Consider the following 25,113-nt stretch of genomic DNA (forward strand, 5'->3'; position numbering starts at 1 on the left):
TTATCAACTCTATTTCTCTTTCTTATTTCAACATCTTATTATGAACTCTTCACAGTTGATATTATCTTGACATAATGATATATCCTCAGAAAATATACTTTTTATTTCATATAAATATTTTTAAACCCAAAAAAATGTATGGACAGTATATTCTTTTAACTCCCATCTTGGTCCCATATCATTTTGAGTAAGTCTTCTCCCATTGATTTTAGTTCTGATGATTTTATAAAAATCTGTCCCATCTGATCAATTAGCGTAGTAACATTTTTCACCGACTATAAGGATATGTGAGTATTAAGTATGGTCGTTCAAAACAAACCAGTGTAAACAAATATAGGATTATATTCAATGAAACATTCAAATCCAACAAACATTGGATCAGATTCCAAGTTTGTACAAGCTGTGTACAGACTGCTTTCACAGGTGCATCGATACTTGAAGATCTTTAAATTAAATAATAAATAGACTATAATCCCATTTGCCTTTATAATTATTGGCATATGTATTTCTAAGCCACTATGTTTCTAAGTTTGTCGCAATACCTCAAAACCATGTTAATGAAAATAGCGCAACCAACACACATTGTTATCATAAAAATATATTTTTGAATTACTTTAAAATCAAGCTACACGAGTGATAGATAGACTCTGTCGCACAATGAGAATATGTTATTATTTATTTATGGAACGAAAACTAAGTGGGTATCGATTCAAAGTATTCATTATTTCATCAGATTACAAAAAAAAAATACCATGAATTGTCTAAGGCATCGTTACGAAAACTTATTGTATTTTTTCTTAATTTATTATATCATATATATACATAATTTCGACATAATCATTTTTATTAATAACGTAACATTCTTGTCGGTAGCTCAAGTAAAAAATTAAATAGTTACATATACATACTTCGGATGTTGATTAGGCTTTCAGCCAGAAATAACAATATAGTACTAGTACCTATTAAGTTGTCAACTATGTGCAATTAAAGTTTGCGTACAATTGACGCAGGGAACATCACTGCAGCGTACAGACCGCTACAACAAAGTTCGCTAGTCGACCACAAATGTGCAGTTTTTGGCAATTCGACAATATTTTAAACACATCTATAAACACTTTATATAAAAAAACATGTGAGACTTCGACTTTTTCACAAAAATCGCGACGGGAAATTTAATTTCTAGGATAATGTTATCCTTAAACTTGCTCAATGTTCTTTATTTGAACATGGAAGTAGACATATTGTTTTTCTAAATTTTGTACGATTAGGGATGATTTCAAATTAAATGGCTCGCATCGCATCGAATCAAGAAAAAGAATAAGAACAGGTGTGGCGACAAGCGATTGCGTCCGATCGGATGTCTACACATACGATCGATTCCTTAGCATCGCATGCGAACGTACCCATATTTACGATTAGTTAAACAGTTTCCTTCAGTGTCGACGCGTTCTAGTTTTAAAAAATAGTTAAGTTGACGTTGTATTATTAGCTATTGCATTAGAAAAGTAAATAATCATAAAACATAGAAGTAGAAAAGAAAAATTAATGATGCCGCCTGACCACGGTTTTTAGCGTACATGGCGACAGCCGAAAGGATCCAACCGGATAAGACGACATGCGAAATGAGGCGATCGCGCGTCACAGCATGGTTTCGGCTACGATCGCAAGACACCCGCGGTTAAATAGACCGCGGGCGTTTCTGCGCGACTTGGTAAAATAGACTAAATACTATGTATACGATTAAATATCGTTTAAAGATTGTAAAATCCGTTGCGATCCGATTCGATGCAAGCAGTTTTGTAGAAATCATCCTTAACAATCTTGGTACATCCTTTTATCGAAACAATAGTGCAAAAAATAAACGAATAGCTGAAGTACTATCACATAAGTATTGATCACATATCTTTACATATCATTACTTTGTCAGTTTTATTTTAAAATTACCAAATTCGACGTAGACATGCTAGTTTACTAATTGTCAACATCTGATTTTTATCGACTTGAGCGTCAACCAATAATTGTATTCAAGTTTAAGAAAATATTTGTAAATAATCAAAGGTTAGCAACATTAGCTCATACCTACTCGATACAAAATAGATTTGAATGTAAAAACACAAATCTGTTGATTTTGTAGAATATTAGTGGGTGCATTAGCTATGTACAAGCTTTATTATTAATAACTATACTATGAAAATTTTAAACAATGCGGAAAAAATTCATTAGATATATTACTTAGCCACTGTATTAGTAGTACACATAAAATAAAATTAATAACATTATGCACTTTAAGCGATATTTACTTTCGCAATTGACTTTTTTACAACGTTCGCTCGAAAATTAGTTTACAAAAATCAATAATAAATACAACAATTAATAATATGAAGTTACACAAATATTATCAGATTAAAACAAATCTCGCCGCGAGATTTGAAACTTCTATGTAACCATATTGCGAGGTGTTACCTACCAAACTGAAACATCGATATAAAAACGATCAGTAGCAAAAAGATTATATAAAGTACAATTCCCAAAAAACTACCACGAGCTGAATTTATTTCTTATACAAAATTCAATCACTTGACCTAAGAATCACCTTCAAGTTTTATTTTCATTTTACTAAAATAAGACCTCGAGTTGACAAATATTTACAAAACGAATGCCTCACTACCAAGCAGAGTGCAAGTATCAAAGCATACTTTACATATTATTAAAAAGTTAAAACGTATCGGGAGGATTGATTCTGAAACACGCCATTCTTTATCTCTAGAATACAATACAACTAAAGTTTCAATATGACATAGTAAATAAATTTAAATGAGCCACCACTACTTTAAATTTAATTGTTGATGATACGTAACATAACACGTTCGTAATAATTTAAAAAAAAATTGTTTTAGAAATAAATTTGTAAAAATGCACTTCAAAATCGACTCCTCACAAGCTTATCATCACATGCCATGAGCATCATTGATGACAGTTTTATAACCTTGTTTTAATTTATAATTCTTGCCTATCCATTATTTGTTAAGACATATCTACAATGACACTAATGTTTACGACGCTTGCAAAATAATGCAACTTCATGAGAGCTCATGACATTTATATATAGTATCATAAAAAAAAAATACAACGCAATATAATTAAGCACTAGTAACGTAATAAATACACGCTTGAATATTTATCAAATCACTTGTTAATATACCGGATGAACAGTGAGCTGCAGCGAATTAGACAATTGACTATCCATCTCATAATCAGGACACATGGTCAGCAAATTTAAATAATTAATTGCATTAACTTTATTGAATTCTCACTGGATATAGATAATATATGTCTAAATCTTCCGGCAAACGTTCACACAGGCACATCTGACAACTAGATTAAAATACTCTTAAATTACAATTACATACAATATTACAATCCCCCTTAGGTTTTATTGCACTGTCAAATATGTGAAACATTGAGTGATAAACACAAACAATGAATAGAGACGTCACCAGATGTTTTCTAAACGATATAAAATTTAGCTTAGTAAATTGATAAGTCCATTTAGACATAATCCTACATATTTGATAGTATAATAAGCCCCATAATACTCAACAATGAATCCTGCATCGGTGACGATATTCAATTTTGTCGAATCACCAAAAACTTATCATGATTGTATCGAGAAAACTTTGACGGCGACACATTGTACCGACGTATTCCCAACCAAGCAGTTTTAAATTAAAAATAAAACATAAATATTGAGACAGCCATTTGTTTAAATTTACTAAACGGCAGGACACAACACAATTTTCACTGGTAATGCTAAAAGGCGATATAAACAAATTAATTAATACGTAACCGACAAAGACTGCTCTCATTGTTAAAACAATAAACTATCTATACAATAAATATTAAGGATTCACTCTAACATAGATTGTCATTAAAACTTGGCCATCAAAAGATAATGATTCGTACACAACAGCCCTGTCTGTTATCCTCATGCTAGGGTTGATAAGCTGCAATCAAAATTATTAACGTAATTACCATTACATATTTCAGCAGTAGTTCTGCGACGACTCTGTCACATATTCTCTTGTCGAATACATAAGAGACATCAAAAAGGCGATAGAGTACACAAAAACATACTATTGTAAACTACAAGAGAATATTTGACGTAACACAGGTCTGTAGTATGTCCGGTTCACTATATTTTAAACAGCTTGGTAAGGAAGTCAAATATTGGTGTTTGCGAAGTATATATTATAAATAAGTGTAAGGCTATTTTCGTGTCCATGCGATAGTAAAACTGCACGTGATGTAGTAGAAAGTCAAGTAGAGATACTTAGCGTCACCAAAGTGCGGACAACCGCAGACGAACAATTTAATATTTGAATATTTTAAAAGCCACCGCCGACACATACTTCACAAATGTATCGTGTAATATGATAATCAAGCACGCCGATATATTCGCAAAACACGGATGGGGTTTCGATACATCACACAAGCGAAAATGTGATATTGACAATAAGCATCAACTATTCGATTTCATTTAGATATGTGCAATCAATACGCCGTTCTTGGTATTTTTTTACAGTAGGACTGAGGGGAAGGGGATGGTGAGGAGAGAGGGGCGTGTCAGTTACTACCGCAGGGACGAACGCGTCGCGTCTGTGTGTGTCTGTGTGAGTCGCCCGTCAGCACGGCCAGTGTGACGTCAAGCGAACCAGGGCGCGCGCATTATGGCTCAGTTGTATATCTTGATCGCCTTCTCTAGGTAGTTGACACGAGACCGCTTCGGTGTTTTGTTGATGTGTTCAAGGCCGAGCCAGGGCCGGCCCGTCGCGTCTGTGAGGGGTAGATCTTTATTACATTATAGCACACATTCCTTTAAGGATCGAGTCGGTAGTCATAAAGTTGGATTTAAACTAAACGAACACGGAGTATAGATAAAAAGCTAAAACACATAAGCGGGTTGGATTACATTAACTACATGAAAATTTGCTGCATCAAATGCATTCATGAATGCAATTGACAGCAGCAATACTAATAATATTATTTGTTATGCAGCATCAGTATCAAACCAAGTAAACAAATCTATTATAATATTTATATAAAAAAAATCTTAGAGAATAGCTTGTAATTTAAATATAGTTACATCTATTAATGGAACTAAGAGGGTGCAAATACGCTTATTAAATTCACTACCTTTCAATAGTAAAATAATGGGGTCGATTCTGAGGCATCATTCCTCTATCTTTAAGTATGAACTAACTTCTTATTATAATTGTACTTTATTATGGCCCATAAGAGGCCTATGTCCAGCAGTGGACAGATAACGACTGATATGATGACAACGATGATGATGATGATTCATAAAACACTAATTTTACGTAATTATCAAATTTAAATACTAGTTTTACAAATAAGTTTAGCACATCAGAATCGACTCCACTGTCAGTAAAGTTAAATACTCACTTGCATTACTACTTGGCCTGAAGTCGAATATATTTATTGTCGCTCCTTCACTTATGTAATTAGGTCTGCCATTTGACACTATAGCGAAATTGTACTGAAACAATACATTATTATAAAAATAAGTTTACTATTTATACTAATAAAATATAGTTCGGTAAATTCCGTTTAAAAACAGTAGAATCGTTAAAATTTACGATTTAAAAGAGCTTGTAACTATTATATCTATTGTTTACAGCTCGATTTCTTTTTATTCCAAAATATGTTTGCACTTGACTTTTTTTTATTTATTCTTTATTGCACAATAAAATTTTGTACAAATGGCGAGCTTAATGCCATATGATATTCTCTATCAGCTAACCATTGGGTAAAAACAGAAAACGTATGAAGGGCAGATGTGGTGAAAAATATGTGACAATTATAGTAACACATTAAGGCAATACACAATATAAATATAATATACACATAAGAAATGCACATATAATACATAAACATTACTTTTAATATATATGGATAAACTAATACATATGAAATATATACATATATTTTATTTCTCATCTGATGATAAGTGACGATAAGATCCAAGATGAAGCACGCGTGTCCAGATAACCCTTATAGTAATTGTTCGAGTTTATATATATTATTTATATAAAAATAAGTAACGGGCACAAAGTGCATAATTTAATAAACAGTTGAAAGTGTCAGTGTCATCTACGATTCTGGTTAATCAGACAGGATGGTTCGTGGATGTTTAGGGTTTGTTTAGTCTATTAACATCTATCCCCATAATTTATGGGGAAAGTAAAGTTAGCTTCTTCATTTGTTAGTACATCTACTATTATAATGAATAGTCAATATAACTATTACATAAATAATTTTAATTTAAAAAATATTTCGAACACCAGTACTATTAAGATTAAAAAATATTCATGCCGATGTTTAGCAACATTCATATTATAGTTCAATTTACAAAAGCATTTTTATATATTTTTTAAATTATTATTTAGTGTTTTTAAACTTATCTAAAATGTTTATCATAACACAAGCATATTCACTTATTTTTAAAATTACACTCTACTACAGATTTTGCTTTTAAAGTTTTCAAATACTTTATTACAATTACTAATAAGTTTAATACTAATCGTTAACATTTAGTTAGCTATAGGTAAGGACACTTCAAATTATATTTTCTTACATGTAATATAAATAAATATTACCACCCACCAGAATGAACATTCATTCATTACAAAATCACAGATTTCAACAACAAATTTAATTTGAATAAAAACATTGTGTTGCATGCAGAAACCTTTAATATAGAGACACAATTTGTGTGATGTGAAACAATGTGTAGGTATTGCCCATGTCTATAGGTGACGTTTACTCCTTTCCATCAAGTAGGCCGTCAGCTTGTTTGCCTTTCTAAGTTGCATAAAAAAAAGTAAGAAAAAAAAACTTCTGCCTCAGAAACGGAGGTAAGATAGCACTACATCAATTTACTCATAACCACAGCCAATGAAGCTGGTTAAAATATCGAGATAACCCAGTTAAATTATTACAGTTTACCTAAATGATCGCGTCAATTGTCATCTCTATACACCATAAATTTAATTTGCATTGTTGGTTGAACAAACAATTCAAATCGAATTCTAAAACATATTAATATTTAATATAAATATTTTTTCTCAAACATGCTTGGAAATATTTTGACAATCTTCTTCGAGATAAATCAAAATTGCCGTACTGGCCAGATAAATACAAGCAGTACTTTGAAACATGGCTGCCAAGGAGGTAACTAATACAAGGTTTTATTTAAATTTCGAACTGGCTTGCAAATAGAAAGCTGTTTATTGAAAAAAAAAAACATGGCGCGTGAAAATTTATTATTGTTCATTATTCGTCACTGAACTTAAAAAGTAAAATTGTGTTTTTGATTTCCGCGCATTGTTTGAGAAAACTACTATACAAGCCGTGGCCACAACTAGGTATTGATGGACTCACGTTTGTGTGCCTTGGCTACGCCTCGGCCCACATTTGCACGTTCGTCCATCAATGCCTCAGTTGCTGGCCGCAGCAGTAATGTACTATACCGTACCTTTTCCCACTCCTTATCGGGTATATCGAGTTTTTTTTGTAAACGATCTTTGAACGCTTGGAAAGACTCGTTGTGTTTAACGCGCGCATAGAACGGGATACCGAAGGTGGAGTACACCTGCTTGTGGAAGTGTGCAACCGGGACCAACGCCTCATCATCCTGATAAACAAAAAACCATTGATGTAGTGTGATAAAATTAAATATATGTTGTGGTTTCGACATGAATAAATCACATTGTCATTAATCAATCTTTAAAACATTGACCGACTATATATTTTACCAGCACGGCGTGATATCGTGATTTTACCATAAGGATTATAATAAGAGCAAAATAATTACATAGAACCATATTAAATTATATACATCACGACACAAAAATATTGCATAATTATTATTGTTATACTAATAAATAGTTATATGCTTCTATATCGTCATAGTCGTAGAATACTGACGGATCTGACAAAGATTACATATAAAGATCCGTCAGTATTCTACGACTATGACGATATGTCTACTCTGTAGCTCCATCTACCACTCCCATTGTTTCCACAGAAAATCAACGTTTAGGCGTTACGTATGAATACCTAAACACTTAGCTGAGTGGTGACCATTTTGGTCGCACAATTTCTAATTAGGTATAAGTTTCAAGTTCATGTCTATAGACAAAGGTAATTAAATCCTATACTTGATTAGGTGTGGTGATTATCAGCTTGTTTGCTATTACACGTTACATCTTAAAAACTGGAATTTAAAATAAATAGATATGAAAGACGAAATTTTATTTCATTAAATACTTAAATATTATAAATGTGAAGGTGAGTTTGTTTGTTTATTCGTTTATTACTTCTTGGCAGCTCAACATTAACCAATCATTATGACATTTAGTGTACATGTACTATTCGAAATAAAGAAGAACATAAGCTACTTTATATTACAGAAATAAATCCACAAAAAAAATAATTTAATTGAATATGAAGTTACTAAAATATATAGACACTATTGACAATACAGTAATCTATGTGACAATAAATTATTACATTAAATATTAATTTAAGATTTATAAAATTATTAGTCCATATAACATTACCTGCAGGTTTATTTCATCTCTGGGTATCTCCTCTATTCTGTACAATCTTGGTGGTGATATGGTCACTTGGTCCAACGTCAGTTCAAGATCCGGGCCGGGTAATACTTTATGACACGCCACCTCGACAATTCTTAATCTGAAAATCAATCAATCAATACATATAATCGTTCGTCGTAACTGCTCGCTGTCTGTAAATGGAAGATATACAAGAAAAACTATTATAGGGGGGCTTTATGAACGCAATAGAAACCAAAACAATATTTTTTTGAATTTTTGTGTTTTTTTGTATGTTTATCTCATAATCGGCTTAACAAATTTGAATACGGTTTTTACTAATGCGTTGCGGTTTGCTTCACTTAACATTTAGTGTTTGTTTTATTTCCATCGGTTCGTAAATAGAAAAGATATATCAATCTAAAGAATGCCCACCCGTACGAAGCTCGGCGGATTGCTAGTATTTGTATACATACAAATATATCCACTATTTTATAGAGAAAAAATTCCAATAATAATTGTTTCTATTATTAGTCCTTTAAAGACTACTAGTAAAATATAGGATAGTACATACATATAGTAATTTAAACTCACCTTCCAGATCCTTCCGGGGATAATTCAACTACTTTTGCTGCCTCTTCTAAAATATCTGCCACTTTACCACCTTTGTTTGGATATAAAATTAATTCTTTATCTTCTTTGTAGTTTGGACCGACCTAAAAAAGAAAATATAATTCCATTAAAAAAGGAAACTAGCTGTAAATTAAAAAAGACTGGGGCATGAGTCATAGAGAACACATAGTTAGAAGGTAATCTAACTAGTTAGAAAGTAATCCAACTAAAAGACAGTTTTTTAACTAAAATTAAAACACCGAGAAAACCCGCACAAAAAGAAAAAAAAAACAACACATTTAATATTTAAAAAGTACCCTCGTGAACTTACCCATAAACATTTAAACTGTTTCTTGTTATCCAATTCATTAACTTTAATAGATAATATCTGGTAGAATAATTTCTTAGGGCACTTTGGTTTACAATGCACTAGTAAATCCTTGAGTATTCCATCGTAGGAATATCTCAGTGGCAGTCCTGGTGTATCCTTGTAACTATAACAAAAAATAAAATATATCGAAACATAATAATAAAATAAGTTGCTCCAATAACTATGCACTTTATAGTACAATAACAAGTCGATCAATTAGATATATAGCAACAAAAAATAGTGCAAAATACATAAATCAAATTACATGAAATAATTATATCATGACTTAATACTAAACCCACTTAATCCTCTTTTTTTTCTATTCGTATTTCTACACCAAGGTCAGATATAAGACTAATTACTACTGTCCTTCCTTCCTAGGGTTTCTTAGATCATATTATTAGATAGAAAATACATTTGTATGCTGTTTCACATCTAAAATAGATATTACTTTATGATATAATATGTTCAATATGTTTCAAATATCATCTTAAATTACTTACTTTTGACACTTGAAGAACTGTATTAAGTAGGGATCAACATTGAGCCGCTGTCCGACCGCCCGCGCCATCTGATCGTAACGCATTTGCATCGACAACTCCATCGTGAATCTAATTGGTAAATTATAATTTATTAGTAACGAAGTAATATTAAACAGTACACTATTTATTTACACGCTTTTCTTTTTTCGAAATAATATGACGACGCTCTGAACAAATGGTAATTACATTACTACTCGTATGAGATAGAACAAGACAGAAATCATACGTGCACCTAGCGTAAAAAAATCTGCAAATCAATTTGTGTGCCACATTACTAAAAGTTGGAGTTTAATTGTTTCGATTAAAAAAATTACATAAAAAAAAATTAAAACCTAATTAAGAAAGTCCTCCTTTTTTGAGTTCAGTAGATAAAATATAAGAAACACGTAAGACCGACACGAAATATTAAAATTTATTTTATAATACCCATCTTTTTGAATCTGAAGTTATTCATAGTCAAACCAAAATAAAAAATTCTAATATTGATTAAATCTATCATTACACTGTATCTGATGGATACATATAACTAGCAGAAAAATCTAAATAATTTGGGATCGACACAAACCATTAATTTATCAACAATTCAATAGAAATTTAAATAAAGAGAGAAAAATCACTAAGTATATTGCTAAAAGAAATGTACTTTGTCTATATGTAACCTTACATGTGTAGTTCACGGAATAAAACCTACATTTTGTCTATGGTTTCGTTCAAACCATAAACAAAAGAAGGTTGAATGGTAGATGCATATACGCGTAAAATTATTACTGTACAGATCACATACACACGAACGCATGTATTAAAAATTTTACTCAAGTTATTTGCTTATATCGTTAGCGGTAAGAAACTCACCCGGGATCATTAGGCACGGTTTTGTCTACAAACTGCACCTCGACCTTGTGGAATATGTACTTGAAGTAGTCCTGGCACGTGGGCAGCTCGAGGTCCTCATGTCGGTGATCAGCACGCTCGAACACGATGATATCGCCGTCCATCAGCTCGTCCAATACCTGGCCGCGTGCACACGACTCAACCCAAGGGGTAACTAGTTTGTGCCGTCCGTCCGTAGCGGTCAAGCATCCAATTCATAACTACTGCCACTGACATTTCTCTATTTTTATCTATACAGGCAGATGATCCGATTGATCGTAAGCAACCAACAAGGACCATGAACTCTTGCAATACAGCATCGCAATATAGCATGGTCATGAATTACAGTGCCCAGTAATTTCATTGTTATATATTTTACTGCGTTACCATTTAAACCAGAACATGTCACTCAAGTTAAATGCGTGACGATAAAATAGGTGAGGTAGAATCCGTGTAGAATATTAATTAGTAAACAGCCTCACTGCAGTAATAATTTATATCGTAGTATGAATTGGAAGCTTTATATACGGTCAAACGGCGACTAAACATCGACATTCAGTGAATAGAAACAAATTTCATATCAATTTGCAATTACAACTTTCAACATGGATGAGCTTGAATTGAACTATTTCGGGCCCGAATGAGAAAGAGACTTCCGTTATATTTAATTTCAAACCCGGTGTCTATAATGGCTCGCGTTTCAAGATCAAAGAGAGATAATGAAAACATATTATTCCTACTTAGGTATATACAGAAGTTGTAATACCAAATTGACACAAACAAATAGTGGCATAATGATTAGAGCTGTGTATAGCATAATGATATAAATATGTGTTCCACAAAAAATCCAACTTCAATTAAGGCAAAACCTTTTAAAAGTTATTTTTATTTAAAAAACTAAGGAACTGATTTTGATATAATTTCTAAAGGACCAATAAGTAAATATATCCTTTCCAAATCGGTTTACAACTGACGTAGTTATGAAATAATAATAATAAAAAAAATACAACCGAATTGAGAACCTCCTTCTTTTTGAAGTCAGTTTATAAATTTGACAATATCGTCTATACAGCAATCAAGCATGAGATGGACAAGCTACTGATATCAGTACCATGCCTGTCATTTGAGTTAAAATCTAATTCATACCCTTAGATCCAACTACAAAATCGATATTGGGTATTGTTGAGAAATCTTTTGTAATCTGAATCTCGTCAGATGTCCATTATGTGATTTCTCATAATATACAGTAACCTAGCTCCAGAGCTAGGCAACTGTGACTCCTATTGTCTTTAATTTTAGATATTATTTATAGAATAATTGCTTACAATTCATATCAAATCTCTGATACACGAAGCAAAAAAGCTTTATTCAATATGACGACATTTGAGATGATATGGGTGACAATATAATTACATATCATATTTTCTTTCGTTTCATTTACTATAGGCAAGTTTGTTTTTATGCAACTTAGAATTGCAAACAAGCTGAAGAGCACCTAATGGAAAGTGGTAACCGTCACCTATATACATGAACAGTAAGTACCATGGGCATAACAGAGTAAACTGTACAATTAAGTGTCGCTTTCTGTTCTAATAGCCTTAAAGCCTACTGACAAATGAGCTTGTTTCTTATTCATATGAAATTTCATTTATTTTCTAATTAAATGTAAATTCAGAAATTTTAAATGTGAATTTTATATTAACTAACATTAACATAATTATCAATTACTGAGCTGTATCTGAGGTAATCCATTAAGATGACTCCTTCAGCATTAATGATAGAGACTGGCAAGCAACCAAAATTAAAACTTAATTTTCTTCTTTAAGGTGCAAATTGGATAACATGTTTAAAAAAGAGGGCTTAACAGAGATTTTTTTCATTAGCTGGAGTAGAATATTAATACAATCGTAATATTATTAATATACATTCTATATCTAACACAAATGACATCAAAATTGACGTATACAACACCAGTCTTATGAATTCAATTACTACATAAAATACTCCTATACAAATTACAAATACATACTAATAATATGTTTATAAATATATAGCAAATAAATATTATTTTCTATTTAATTTCTATATACATCAGTCATAAATTCGATAGTCAAATATATGTAATATCTAATTACTTATAACTAATAAAAGGTGTGATAGAGTAAAACTGATAAATAATACCTTTTCGAGAGGATCATTGTAGTTGTTGATCTTCTCCACAAAGTCCGGCTTAATCTCTTCGTACAGGACAAGTGGAGTGTCAGGTGGGAATCCTGAAGAAGATAAAAGGATTTCTTTGAGATATCAATATAGTAACAGCGAAATAAATTTATTATAGTGCTAATCTGTTTATGCATAGAGATTCTTGAAACAAATATTATATTACCCCTTCCTGTCCCATGAGTGTTGTAAGAGATGATGATTAAGGGAATTTAATAGTCGAGATTGGCAGCAACATCCCTCTTAAAAACATCATTTAGCCTATCTGTGATTACTAACACACCTGGCAAGCGTGGCAAGTATTGGTAACAACCACGCCTTATGGGGAAAGACTATGTCCAGCAGTGGACAGTTACTGACTGATATAATAATAATAAATAGCACGCCACCTTTGTGTGGGACACTGCCACGATGTGACAGATGTACAGAGAAGTCATTACACCACTATACAATTCACATCCCTACAACCATCTTTTCCTTTCGCCCGTACGCCAAGCAGTTGATCAGAGTGCCGCGTACAAAGATTACGGGCTTTTGTATTGCAAAATAAACTTTAAAAATAAATATAATACATTAATAAGTGATAATAACCTGCTCGCTTATTAAGTATTGGTACAAGGTCGGCGAGCTTGCTTGCTATGGGCCTGTAGTGATGACCACAGTAATGTATGCGCTTCTGTTTGGGGTCGTAGAACTTGAAGAATAATACTACATCATTCTCCTTATCGAAGTTCGGAAGTGCGGTCAAACCGGAGTCCGGAGGCAGCATTTCGAGGAAAATGTTCCAGGGGTTCATGTTTTCTGATACGTCTGCCACTGTCTTGTGTTGATCATTGACAATATCTAAACATGTTGGTCTGCATGTCTGTAAAATACCAAAAATGATGAAACTGATAACAGATATTTTAATAAATTAATTATTCACGAAGATCCTATTTTCTCTCAATATATTTAGTCTAAATGACTTAGGATAAAATATCCGTAAGTTTGAAAATTCAGTAATTATTAATTAAAATCAATAGAGAAACAATTCATTTTTTGTTATACCACAAAGGTAGCAGCAAACAAGTATACAGCCTTTCTGATGGTAATGTTCTATCTTTGCATATCCAAATGGGTTGGGGCATATAAATTACCTGATTAGAACGTGCGCTGAATGGCCACGGACGAAGGTGTTTCTGTGGGTAGCGGAAGTTTTCCGCCAACATCTCCATTAGCTCTGCGACAGTGGCCTGCTTGCGGACGCGGAACACGCGGTAGTGAGCGCGCTCCGGATCATACAAGTCATTACCCTGGTGGCCGTCGAACGCTTCTTCTAACACTACGTTCACGTTCATGTAGAGATGCGCCTCGTTTCGCTCTTTGCGCCGAATCTAATAAGAATTAATATAATTAGTGATTTGTCAAGATTTTACATTTCGAATTCAGAAAGAGACAAAATACCAATGAATGATTTAAGTTTGTAAGTGTTTGGCTTTTTTCATTTAAAGGAAGATGTAATATAACATTCCGAATTACAATAATGGTACACATACTGTCTCAATCCTCTTCTCTTCAGCCAACCTCTCACTTAATTCTGTGGGTATATCTGCTTGGGTAACTTCTTGTAAAACTGTTTTTAATTGTGAATCCCTGAAAAATAACCATGGAATTCATATAGGGATAATCTTGTTAATATAAAATCTTACAGCTGCGATACTGTTTGTGTGTGGGTAAAAGTTTCTCTAAATAACTGGTTTGACTGACCATAGATAGATACAAAGCCTACTGAGCTGATTTAAACACCTATGTAAAATATCTATGTACAGTTACTATACCTATATGTTGAAATTAAAAAAATATCTGTATACTCCTATATACACAAATACTTTTTAATTTTCTTAAGATTTCCTCAAGAAAATTAAAAAAATTTGCTCACATTATATTGAATTAGCTATATATTGAACATAATTTATCTTTGTAAGCTAAGTAACGTGTGAAACATCTATACACTCTCTCATATTGATATTAGGGGTTCCATATCAGAGAAACATATTCAAGTATACTGCAGATGTATGCATTAAAGAGTAGATTTTTAAGGGCCTAACACCTGTAAATTCTGTATGTGTTCAATTGAAAAATCTTAATTAAAATTAACTATATTATCAATATGCCCATTAAGTAGTTTTGAATCCAGTATCACTCTTCAATTTACATCAGCCACCTCCTCAATGAACTCATTATTGAAAATATATTTTGTGGATATTATATTAACATTTCGAGTAAATTTTATATGATAACATTTAGAAGAAATTAGAACCATCTTATTTCCATCAAATTGATATTATGACTGTATTTCAGAGTACAATCTTTATTGCTATTATGTGAAAATAAGTTTGTTTTTTTTTTACCTTATACTGCCTTAATGACTTAACCAATTAATATAAAATTGAGTTTACACATGTTAGAGAAGATTATATGCTACTTTTTTATCCTAGTCAGTAAACAAATCACAGACACGGAGACGAAGTCGCAAGTAAAATCTAATAAGTAATATATTAACATAATAAATTTTCTTACCTGATATAGACCAACATGTACGCATTAGTACAGTGCCGTACTGTAAGGGCCATGTCCTCGTCGTGGCCGCCATAGTTGTACTCGATCGCTTCCTGCTTGGTGCAGCGTGACACCACGTCGTCGTCGAACTTACACCACTGTTGCACGACAATCATTGTGATTATTTCTTATAGACACACACATTTGTATTTAAGTTTAAAAAAAAAAAAGAATTACACTTGTCATATCACTGTTAAAATAAGAATAATAAAAACCTGATGTCTAATTTGACAGAAAAGTGTTTATGACAAACTGAATAATTGTATATGGTAAATAATAAACCCAAGACATGTTATGAAAACAGTTAACATTTTCTCTGTATATAATGAGGTATGAAAAGTATCTGAAACTGGTATATGTGCATTAAACAAGATCAAATTCGATGAAACAACACATACAAAATCTTTAATAATCAGTTCCATTGCCTATGCAAAACTCTATTGATAGATATGATCATATATATGAAATACTGACCTTTCCGTCACCTTTAGGATTAATGAAGACGACGTAATGCCCCCCGTGGTTGTCACCAGAGTGAACGAGCACAGCATGCAGTGTATAATCTGCAGGAGTTTCTGGCTTTTCTTGTAAATATGCATCCAGATTGATGTGTTCGTAAAATTCAAACCTAATAACATTAATTTACAATTGCATTTCATTTGATCGTGTGATTTTAGTGTTAATTTATATTGTGATGTGAACAGTATTGCGATAGTCGTACAATGTATAAAAGTCCATTTCTAAAAATAGATATCATCACTACATACACATTCCAACCAGTATTTCCTGCATACAACACAATGCAGGAAACAATGACATTGGTAAACTGCAGCTGGCAATCCTATTAATATTATAAATGAAAAAATTTGTATGAATAAACAGATGTTTGTTACTCTTTCACATAAAAACTACTAAATGAATGTAAATGAAATTTGGTAAACAGGTAGGATATATCCTAACTTTGCACATAGAAACTTTGCACATAGAATACTTTACGTACTGATTCACGCGGACGAAGCCACGGGAAATAGCGACTAATAAAGCTATACTTAAGAAAACAACTATGAAATAAGATGTTATTTGTAATAAAAAAAAACTGATGACTATGAAGTAGCCTCTCAAACAAATTCTCTTTCCTCCCTTTACACAGCTAATGTAAAAAAACTAATTGGTTGCGAAAACCTCGCTAACCAATTTAGAAGCATTCTACTGCACATCTACAATTATACAATGGGGTCGATTCTGACGCGCCATTTCTCTAAACCTATTTCAAAACTTAATATGGACGCTAATTAATAAACTATCAACTTGATAATTGCTGTTTTATGGACTATAATAAACTAAATTTATAAAATGAATTTGGGCTTAAATCTATATAATAATTTAGTTCATATTATTCCTTAGAATAAAGACTTTGCTGTAATATCAAATTTAATTTTAGAGAAGTTTATAATAATGGTGTCTCAGAATCGATCCCAATATATACTAATATCCAGAGCAGCCTTACCTGTCATTGAACTTGACCGAACTATCTGTGATAGGATCGTATTGGAATCTCATTAGGTGTAAGTGCAGGACCGGCGGGAAGGAAGCAAAGATGACGCCCTTCTCTGCCTCCTGCAAGCCGTGCTCGCCGGCGTCGTATTTATTCTCGCCGTCGAGTGTCTCGGTGCTTATATAGTCTTTGAATGATTCGTCAACTAAAAATTTATTGTCTCAATTAGTTTATGCTGTAACTTTAATATTTCATCCAAAAGAAACCTATTTCAATTATGTCCATATTAGTATGGAACTAGTATAGTAGCGAACCTCATAACGGCATAATAATATTTTTATAATATTTTTTTTTATTTATTTATTCATTAGTACAAATATGTGTACATGGCGGACTTAATGCTAAAAGCATTCTCTCCCAGTCAACCATGGGAAAGTGTCAGAATACTCGAATGCGGTACTACTATATTCCATGTCAAGAAGGGATTTTATTTTAAAACAAACTATTATATTATAAACATTAAACGTCGTCATATCTTTATTATTTTGCAAATAATAAAAAATAAGGGGATTAAATTTATCAATAAGAAGGTAAACACACTGTAGATATGAAAAAAAACAACAAGTGTGTAAAATGACCTTACGTACAGTAAAATATTATAAAACACACACATATATGATATTTAATATATTTTATATAATATACAATTACCAAATAAATAAAAAAATATATTTGTAAAGAAAGAAAAAAAGTTAATAGGCATTAAAAACATAAAGAAAAATATAATGAAATAAAAATAACCAAATGGTCAATAAATAACTTACTATTTTTCTTTCCCTTTATATTGAGTTGTATATCATAGAATGTTTCGACGCGTGTACTAGAAACGTTTACATTCTTGCACTTAATGTATGAAGTCATCTTGCCTTCGAAAAGTCTTGGCACGGTGCCTTCCACACAAGTACCTTTCATTTTGCTCTCCAATTTATCAAGGAGCACCTAAAGAAATTATATGATAATAAATTATAAAATTGATAAATTTTATTATAAGCATAATTTAAATGACTATTCAAAAATGCTTATTAATAAATTTACTTGAATAAAATTAAATTCTTTATTATTATTATATTCGTCACCATTAAAAATACATTTAAAGTAAAACAAAAATAAATACTAAATGTAATTACGTTTACTATTTTTGTTTTACTGATAACTTCACGATCTTAATAATAAAAAGAGTAAATATTCTTCAGAGAAATATTTGTTTTTAGAAATATTAGAAAATGTAATTAATATACCCTCAAAAACTCTTGCACGTCATGTTGCATAAATGAGTCCAGTGTCTCCCAACCAAAACTTTTGGTTAGTTTCTTTGTGCCAACAGGTTTGTCTGAGAACTGCAGCTCATAAAACACTCTTTGAAGAGCTAATGCTACTGATCTAAAAAAATAATTATCAGGTTACAAATTGATTCTTGTAATTTAAATCTTGTTAGAATTGAAATTATAAATATTAAAGTTGTAAAATTATTGTAAGTTTAAGGAATTCTGATGCCCTTCATTAGCAATATACTCTGTCACAATAGACCTCCACAGTTAATTTCTAGAAATTCATCATGGTGGTCACGTCATCATCCTTCATAATTCCCCGCTGTAGTATACTATTAGTATAGGCAAAGCGCCCTTCCATCCTTACCCAAAATAAACCTTTCAATACGAAAATCCTCTGAAATTGTGCGACCATTTTTTTTATGGATGGCAACCCCGCCTGTGCTATCGGTATATGTTGACAGGGCACCAGTGAGGAATCATAGGCGACGATGAAAGCAGGTCAGTTAGCCCATCGTGATAAATTCCACTACAATTAACTATGATGGTTTCCAGAGTGAATCACGCGGAGGTCGACCTGATATGAAGGTATATTGCTGGAATTTAGTCAATTAGACGCCATTACTAACAATCCTTTCCCCCCTCCCCCTTCACTCCTCCTCTTGTGCGATCAATTAAGTTGTAACATGACCATAAATCACGTTGCAAAGTCTCAGTAATCACGTTTCGATGTCTCAGAATACACCTAGTGTTGAATAAAATATTACATAAGATAGATGTATTCCCGTATGGAGTGTGATGTGATGTGAACTCTATTACACACTTACTATACACACCACACTTACAACACTATTATATAGTTAGTGTAGAGACGAATGACTGGAATAAGTTGAAATTAACTTATAAATATATAAAATAATATCAATGTGTAAATAATAACGTTGCTGAATATAAACTAAAATAACCTCCTTTTACAAATTCTTTTTAAAATCTCCAATAAACCTTTTCCGTTAATGCTATATCACTTTTTTTAAAGGGACAAATTTCTCCATTAGGTAAAATAGGTTTATTTGCAGTTTGTAATTTTTATGAATATGAGGGCAATATTTTACCTAGTACTGTCATCAGATTCTGTGGGCATTTTGTAGACTGCCTTTCGTAATTGATTTGTAAAATAAAGCGTCTGTAAGAGAGAATTCATGTAGCAGGTTGCACCTTGATTCTTGAGACCTGAAAATAATTATACATTAATCACATTAAAAAATGTTTAATTCTATTCTTATTTATTAATATATTTACAAAACACCATTTAATATCTTTCACATTAACAACAGTTTTTATTCTAAATTCAATCACCACTTTGTTTAAATTATTATAATAAATAGACAAATATACTTAATTTGTATTCTTTGTATAATATAGGGAAGAAAAGAACAGAATATTTATCTGTAAACGATGGTATGAAAACCTACCAACATATCCTGTATGTTTCTTAGAATCCCAAGAAACTCCATGAGGAGCTTCAGCTGTCACATGCACCTCCAATGTGATTGAATCATCTTTTATATAACCCCTCTCTGGATCCAATACATCACTCCAACCCATGAAGTGAGAGAAACCCCAGTCATTTTCTTTGCTGTAAAATTAATTTTAAATTTATTTGTAAATCAATACCAAAAGTCCTGATATAACAAAATTGCAATTACAAATGAATTATCTGTACCCGCAAGACATTTAAGAAAAATTTACGAGAGATTTTAATAAGAAAAACAGTATTTTAAAAAATGTTTGGCTCTTTGTCTGTTTTTGTTTGTATGTTTATTCAGATCTAACTTAATAATTGATGTATGTATTATTTTAATACACTATTTAGATGTGATGTATCTCATTACACAATTAAAAAATAATTTGAAAATGAAAAAGTGGATATAAAAGACTGCATTTTGGTTTTATATATATACCTGTAAAACAAATGTTGAATTTTTCTGTAAAAGGGTTCAGTCTCAGGCTTGTGAGAGATGAGCCTTAGCTCAGCCATAGCATAACATGACCAGCTCGAAGATTCACTCTCTCCATTGCACTGAAGAAAGAACCCAAGTGACTTCTGCTGTTGACGATCAGGCGAGGGGGCTTGTCGGGGCATAACCATTATTTTCCAGGGCAGGTTACGGACGTAACAGGGAGGAGATAACACAGAATCCTTGAGATTTCGAAAATTCGGTACCGTGAAACGGAACGTCGCTTCCGATCTCGCTTCGTCATCTTCCATTTCAGTATCAAGACAAGCCAACTGAAAATACAAAAAAAGAAATTAAAATAGACTGCAGTAACTTTGACTGAATTAACTTTACAATGTGGTTTCCCAATGCTAGTAAAACATGTCTATTTTGTAGTTTTAAAATTTGTATTAATAAATAAAAAAAAAGAAATTATAAACTAAATTCACCACAAACATAACACCTTGTAATGAATGATAAAGTATTATAAATATTACATTATAAACAATATAAAACAGTAGTATTTATTAGTAGTATAGTAGTGGACAGTAAAAATTGCATTTTTTATGCAACTTAGAATGACAAACAAACAAAGGGTCCACCTGGTGAAAAAATGATAACTTTAACGTCACTTTAAGACATGAACAGTGACAACGACCTAACAGAGTACACTGTGTCGCCCATGATACCCTATATGCATTGTTGTTACATTTTGTTTTAAATATAACAAAATATCCAATAGGATCCAAAGGTAAAATACCTTTTTCAATTCAATCCAAAAATTTACAATTGTAATATAGAGTAACAAAATTAGTAACATTATAATCCCATTAGTTACAGGAAAAAGAAACAGTGAAGTTCACTACTTATAAAAAAATATTTTGGCACATAAATAGTTGAAGTGACTATCTTTAAATAGAAATAATATAAGTATGATATCATAACTGCCCCTATATTCTAACATAATATAAAATGAAAATAATATAAATGAATTCTTATTTACATTGTACTAGTTTTTAGTTTTTCATTGTACTAAGACTATGTCGGCATGACTGGGATACATTCACTGACCGGTATAAAAAGTGGTCTATAATAACCTTCTCCATCCCACATAGTATATGTGTACCAAATATTATAGTGATTAAATAAGCCATTAAGGTTATATAAGGTAACAAACTCACTTTTACATTTATAATATTAGTAAAGATAACTCATAAAACTTCCATATCCTAATTTGACATAATTATTAAAGTGATTGGACAGTCACAAAGACTCAGATTATGACCACAGTAAAACAATAAAGAACAGTAGCTAAATATGCCTGAAATAGGAGACAAATTACTACAATAGGAGTCAGTTAAGATATATATAACTTACCGGCATGTCAGAAGATGTGGCCTCCTGGTTTTTCATTACCTCACTCATCACAACCTCACCATTAGGTCCTTTCATAAGATCGTCTTCCCAGGTTTTGTCTGTGGCCGTATCTACAGTTTCCACTGTAAAAAATACTTATGTTTAAAATTTTCACTGTTTAAGAGATTTGAATCAAATCTCTTCAAAGCAATGGAATACAACTAGTTCTGAAAAAGTGCTAGCTACCTCCGTAACAATATCAAATAAATTCAATGCAGTATTAAATTATTCAATATTTAAATATCTCCCTAAGCTTTATCTAAATCCAATCAATTACTTTAACACATTTTAATGCCACTCACAATGAAACAGTCTCTCCATTGTTTTAAACCCATTCAATTTGACATTACTTAACTTAATGACATTTCAAAAAAATTTATCACCAACCAGTGACATAGAAACATAATAAAGTAAGAAATAAGACTCAATTTATTGCATTACAAAGAGATCCAATAAATTAGTAAAATTTAGTAAAAAGTTATTATTTATATTGCAATAGACAAATTAAAGCCTTTTGAATAGAATTAGTCTTAATTTTCTATTTACAGATTTTCCCAGTTAATGCTTCAATGTCCTAAAAGACAATAAATGAAGGTTAGTTATATCTATTTGGTAAACTTTTAGCCTGGTCTTATTTTTTTATTTCATCTTTATTCTTGTATCTTATAAAAAACATTATTTCTTTTTAAAGATGAAACAGTATGACAATTATTATCATTTAAACTGAAACTACCTAACAGTAGATTATAGCTAATTCATATTATACTTTTCTCTTAGTATATGTCCTAGAAAAATTTCTATCAAAAATAATATAAAATTATAATATTTCCTTTTAACATTTAACTATCATAAACCATTTTTCCTGAAGAATACCTAGTATAGATACTTAATAAATGTGTACAAAGAAATCTTATAGCATCACTGATAAAAAATTTCAGTGTCTTTTCCAACCTTGACATTGGCAAAATCAATGAAGCCATAATTTAAAAAAAAATCCTAATAAGGTTTCAGTATAAAGTCACTTCAGCTGATTCCAGAGAAAAACTCTAATTTGATTTTGTAAAAGTCCATAGATTATGCTAATAGCTTAACATTAAGTAGGCCCCTATACTAGTCTGAACTATATTCATAATAATACAAAAAGCATTGATCACTGATATTACTGAAAAAATGTTTCATGATTGAATCCTCCACAAATACTACCTGTAGATAAACCATCATATATCTAACACAATATTCTGTAGAATATTAATATTTTTAGCACTTTTTAATCTACTTGTCTATCTACATTCAGATAAAATCATAATTTTTTTTAATCTACAGTAAATACTATATTTAAATTTAATGAAAAACATTACAACACAAATACTTTATGACAAATAGACAATTGAATAGGTATTTATTTGATTTTATGATATTTTCTCACTGTTAAGATCATATAGCTGAATATGGAACTGTTTATGTATTCTATAAGAACTTTGTCAATACCAATTCAAAGCAAATAAAATATTCTATTCTATGATGAACACTAATCAATAAATAACAATTTGTTATAACTAATTAATAGCTATTTAGATCAACAATGATAAAGTGGCATGAAGTCAATAATGATTTAATTACAATCTGTGAACCTAGCAGTACCAATTCCAAATTTTTATTTCTAAAGCTTCCCAGCTGTATAAACTACATGCACAATTATTCTGACATCTCTATTGTATCATATGAACACTATTTCATTAAATACCTATTAACCATACTAATAAATTAAGTAATAATGTTATTAACATTTTGAGGTAACAAATTATAACATCAAACAGTATTCAAACAATGGAGCTATATTTAGAACTTCATAATTGTAAAGCGACTTGCACTTTTGGAACAAAGGATAATATACTTCTTATTCAATTTACAATAAATAAAAACATAAGGTATAGGATCAATTTCAAGTTTATAAATTACTAGTATAAATCAAATTAAGCTTGAGTAATAATCAAAGACTGATGATGTATTCAATATTTTTGAGGTTAACAACATTAGACATTATGCAAATTATTAAGGGTCTTGTGCTACGAAATAAAAGCAAAATCAACATTTATTCTAAACATTTTTAAATGTAATGCATAGATTTAGTAGCTGCTATATCCTTTAAGATTTCAATTACATAAAAACTCAATCATTGACAAAACAATTGGCTTCAAATCATATGTTAACAATAACAAATAAATATTTTTAGTTACACTAACCGTCCTGGGTTTCCATCTCCTCAACCTGGTTTACATTGGAGTCGTGCTGTTGCCTGTCTGGGGCAGGCGTGTGGTTCATGTTAGCCGGGCGCGCCACGGGGGACTCTCGCCCGCAACTTTTTGATATTTCCTGAACAGATGTCACACTTTACAAACACAACTAACCGCAGGGTTGCACAATGTTCCAAATACTGCACTTCACCTACCTTTAGCGCCAGGGGATTGCTCCCTTTAGACTTGCGAAAAATTCGTTGAATAAATTTCAACGAACTTTTCTCATCGACTCGGCTACCTTGCGCACCTGGATTTTTAGATTTCTTAGCCGATAAGGTGTTAATTTTCAATGAGTGTTTACTAGCGGCGCGGCCGATGTCTGCAAATTTCAACACAAGGGACCAAATATAATAGGTACGCTATTAGCACATTCCTTAATCTTCAAACCACAGCCTGGATTACATGTACTTTGTTGCGCGACGTAATAGTACAAAAATTCACTAAGGTATCCAGATATAGAATTATTTTCTCGAAAATAAACAAAATGGTGGATGATAATTTAATTTCTATCTTCGGATGTGTGGCTGTGGCCCGGTTTGATTTTACGAATGCACCATTTTTAAGTTAGTTCCACTTTGTAAAATTTCTAATAACAACATTGATTTCTTTAACCATAAACTCTTACTTCTATATTTCTAACTAAGACAAAACAGCATTTCTTACAAAAAAATCCCCAAATGTACCAAAAGGAAACACACCATTATTTCTCACATTCTCTTCATTATAGTGATG

The 25,113-nt window shown here is 31.5% G+C and overlaps 1 protein-coding gene across 4 annotated transcripts; it reads right to left on the reverse strand.

The window, feature by feature from the left end:
- Window positions 1-326: 326 nt before the first annotated feature.
- On the reverse strand, window positions 327-25,060 carry LOC113512749 (ubiquitin carboxyl-terminal hydrolase 7-like). Of its 4 annotated transcripts, XM_026896695.3 has the most exons (24): window positions 25,045-25,060; window positions 24,534-24,700; window positions 24,328-24,457; window positions 22,046-22,167; window positions 20,633-20,961; window positions 20,144-20,307; window positions 19,784-19,901; window positions 18,642-18,783; window positions 18,168-18,342; window positions 17,356-17,548; window positions 16,323-16,476; window positions 15,810-15,946; window positions 14,786-14,882; window positions 14,387-14,623; window positions 13,842-14,115; window positions 13,212-13,303; window positions 11,013-11,170; window positions 10,122-10,229; window positions 9,580-9,742; window positions 9,231-9,352; window positions 8,643-8,778; window positions 7,556-7,714; window positions 5,464-5,557; window positions 327-4,848 (listed from the first exon to the last, which is right to left on the reverse strand). In XM_026896695.3, the coding sequence occupies exons 3-24, from the start codon at window positions 24,404-24,406 to the stop codon at window positions 4,733-4,735; spliced, it is 3,369 nt and encodes a 1,122-aa protein (XP_026752496.1). In that variant the 5' UTR covers window positions 24,407-24,457; window positions 24,534-24,700; window positions 25,045-25,060; the 3' UTR covers window positions 327-4,732. The 4 variants fall into 4 exon arrangements, with proteins under 4 accessions (XP_026752496.1, XP_026752481.1, XP_026752474.1 ...); XM_026896680.3 differs by lacking the exon at window positions 25,045-25,060 and having other exon boundaries at window positions 11,013-11,155; window positions 24,534-24,953; XM_026896673.3 differs by lacking the exon at window positions 25,045-25,060 and having other exon boundaries at window positions 11,013-11,158; window positions 24,534-24,953.
- Between the last annotated feature and the right edge of the window lie 53 nt (window positions 25,061-25,113).

This window comes from Galleria mellonella, unplaced genomic scaffold (genome assembly GCF_026898425.1).
Source record: "Galleria mellonella isolate WM207_F2 unplaced genomic scaffold, CSIRO_AGI_GalMel_v1 utg139, whole genome shotgun sequence".
NCBI classification, from domain to species: Eukaryota; Metazoa; Arthropoda; class Insecta; order Lepidoptera; family Pyralidae; genus Galleria; species Galleria mellonella.

Bases quoted from the DNA above. Each gene is read 5' to 3' on its own strand.
- LOC113512749 (XM_026896695.3), bottom strand. From the start codon at position 24,406: ATGAACCACACGCCTGCCCCAGACAGGCAACAGCACGACTCCAATGTA. The intron at 17,549-18,167 runs GTAAGTTATTTA...ATAAATTTTTAG, and splicing joins TATAAAGGGAAAGAAAAATA to TTGACGAATCATTCAAAGAC. The intron at 5,558-7,555 runs GTACGGTATAGT...GTATTGTTTCAG, and splicing joins CCGATAAGGAGTGGGAAAAG to TACAATTTCGCTATAGTGTC.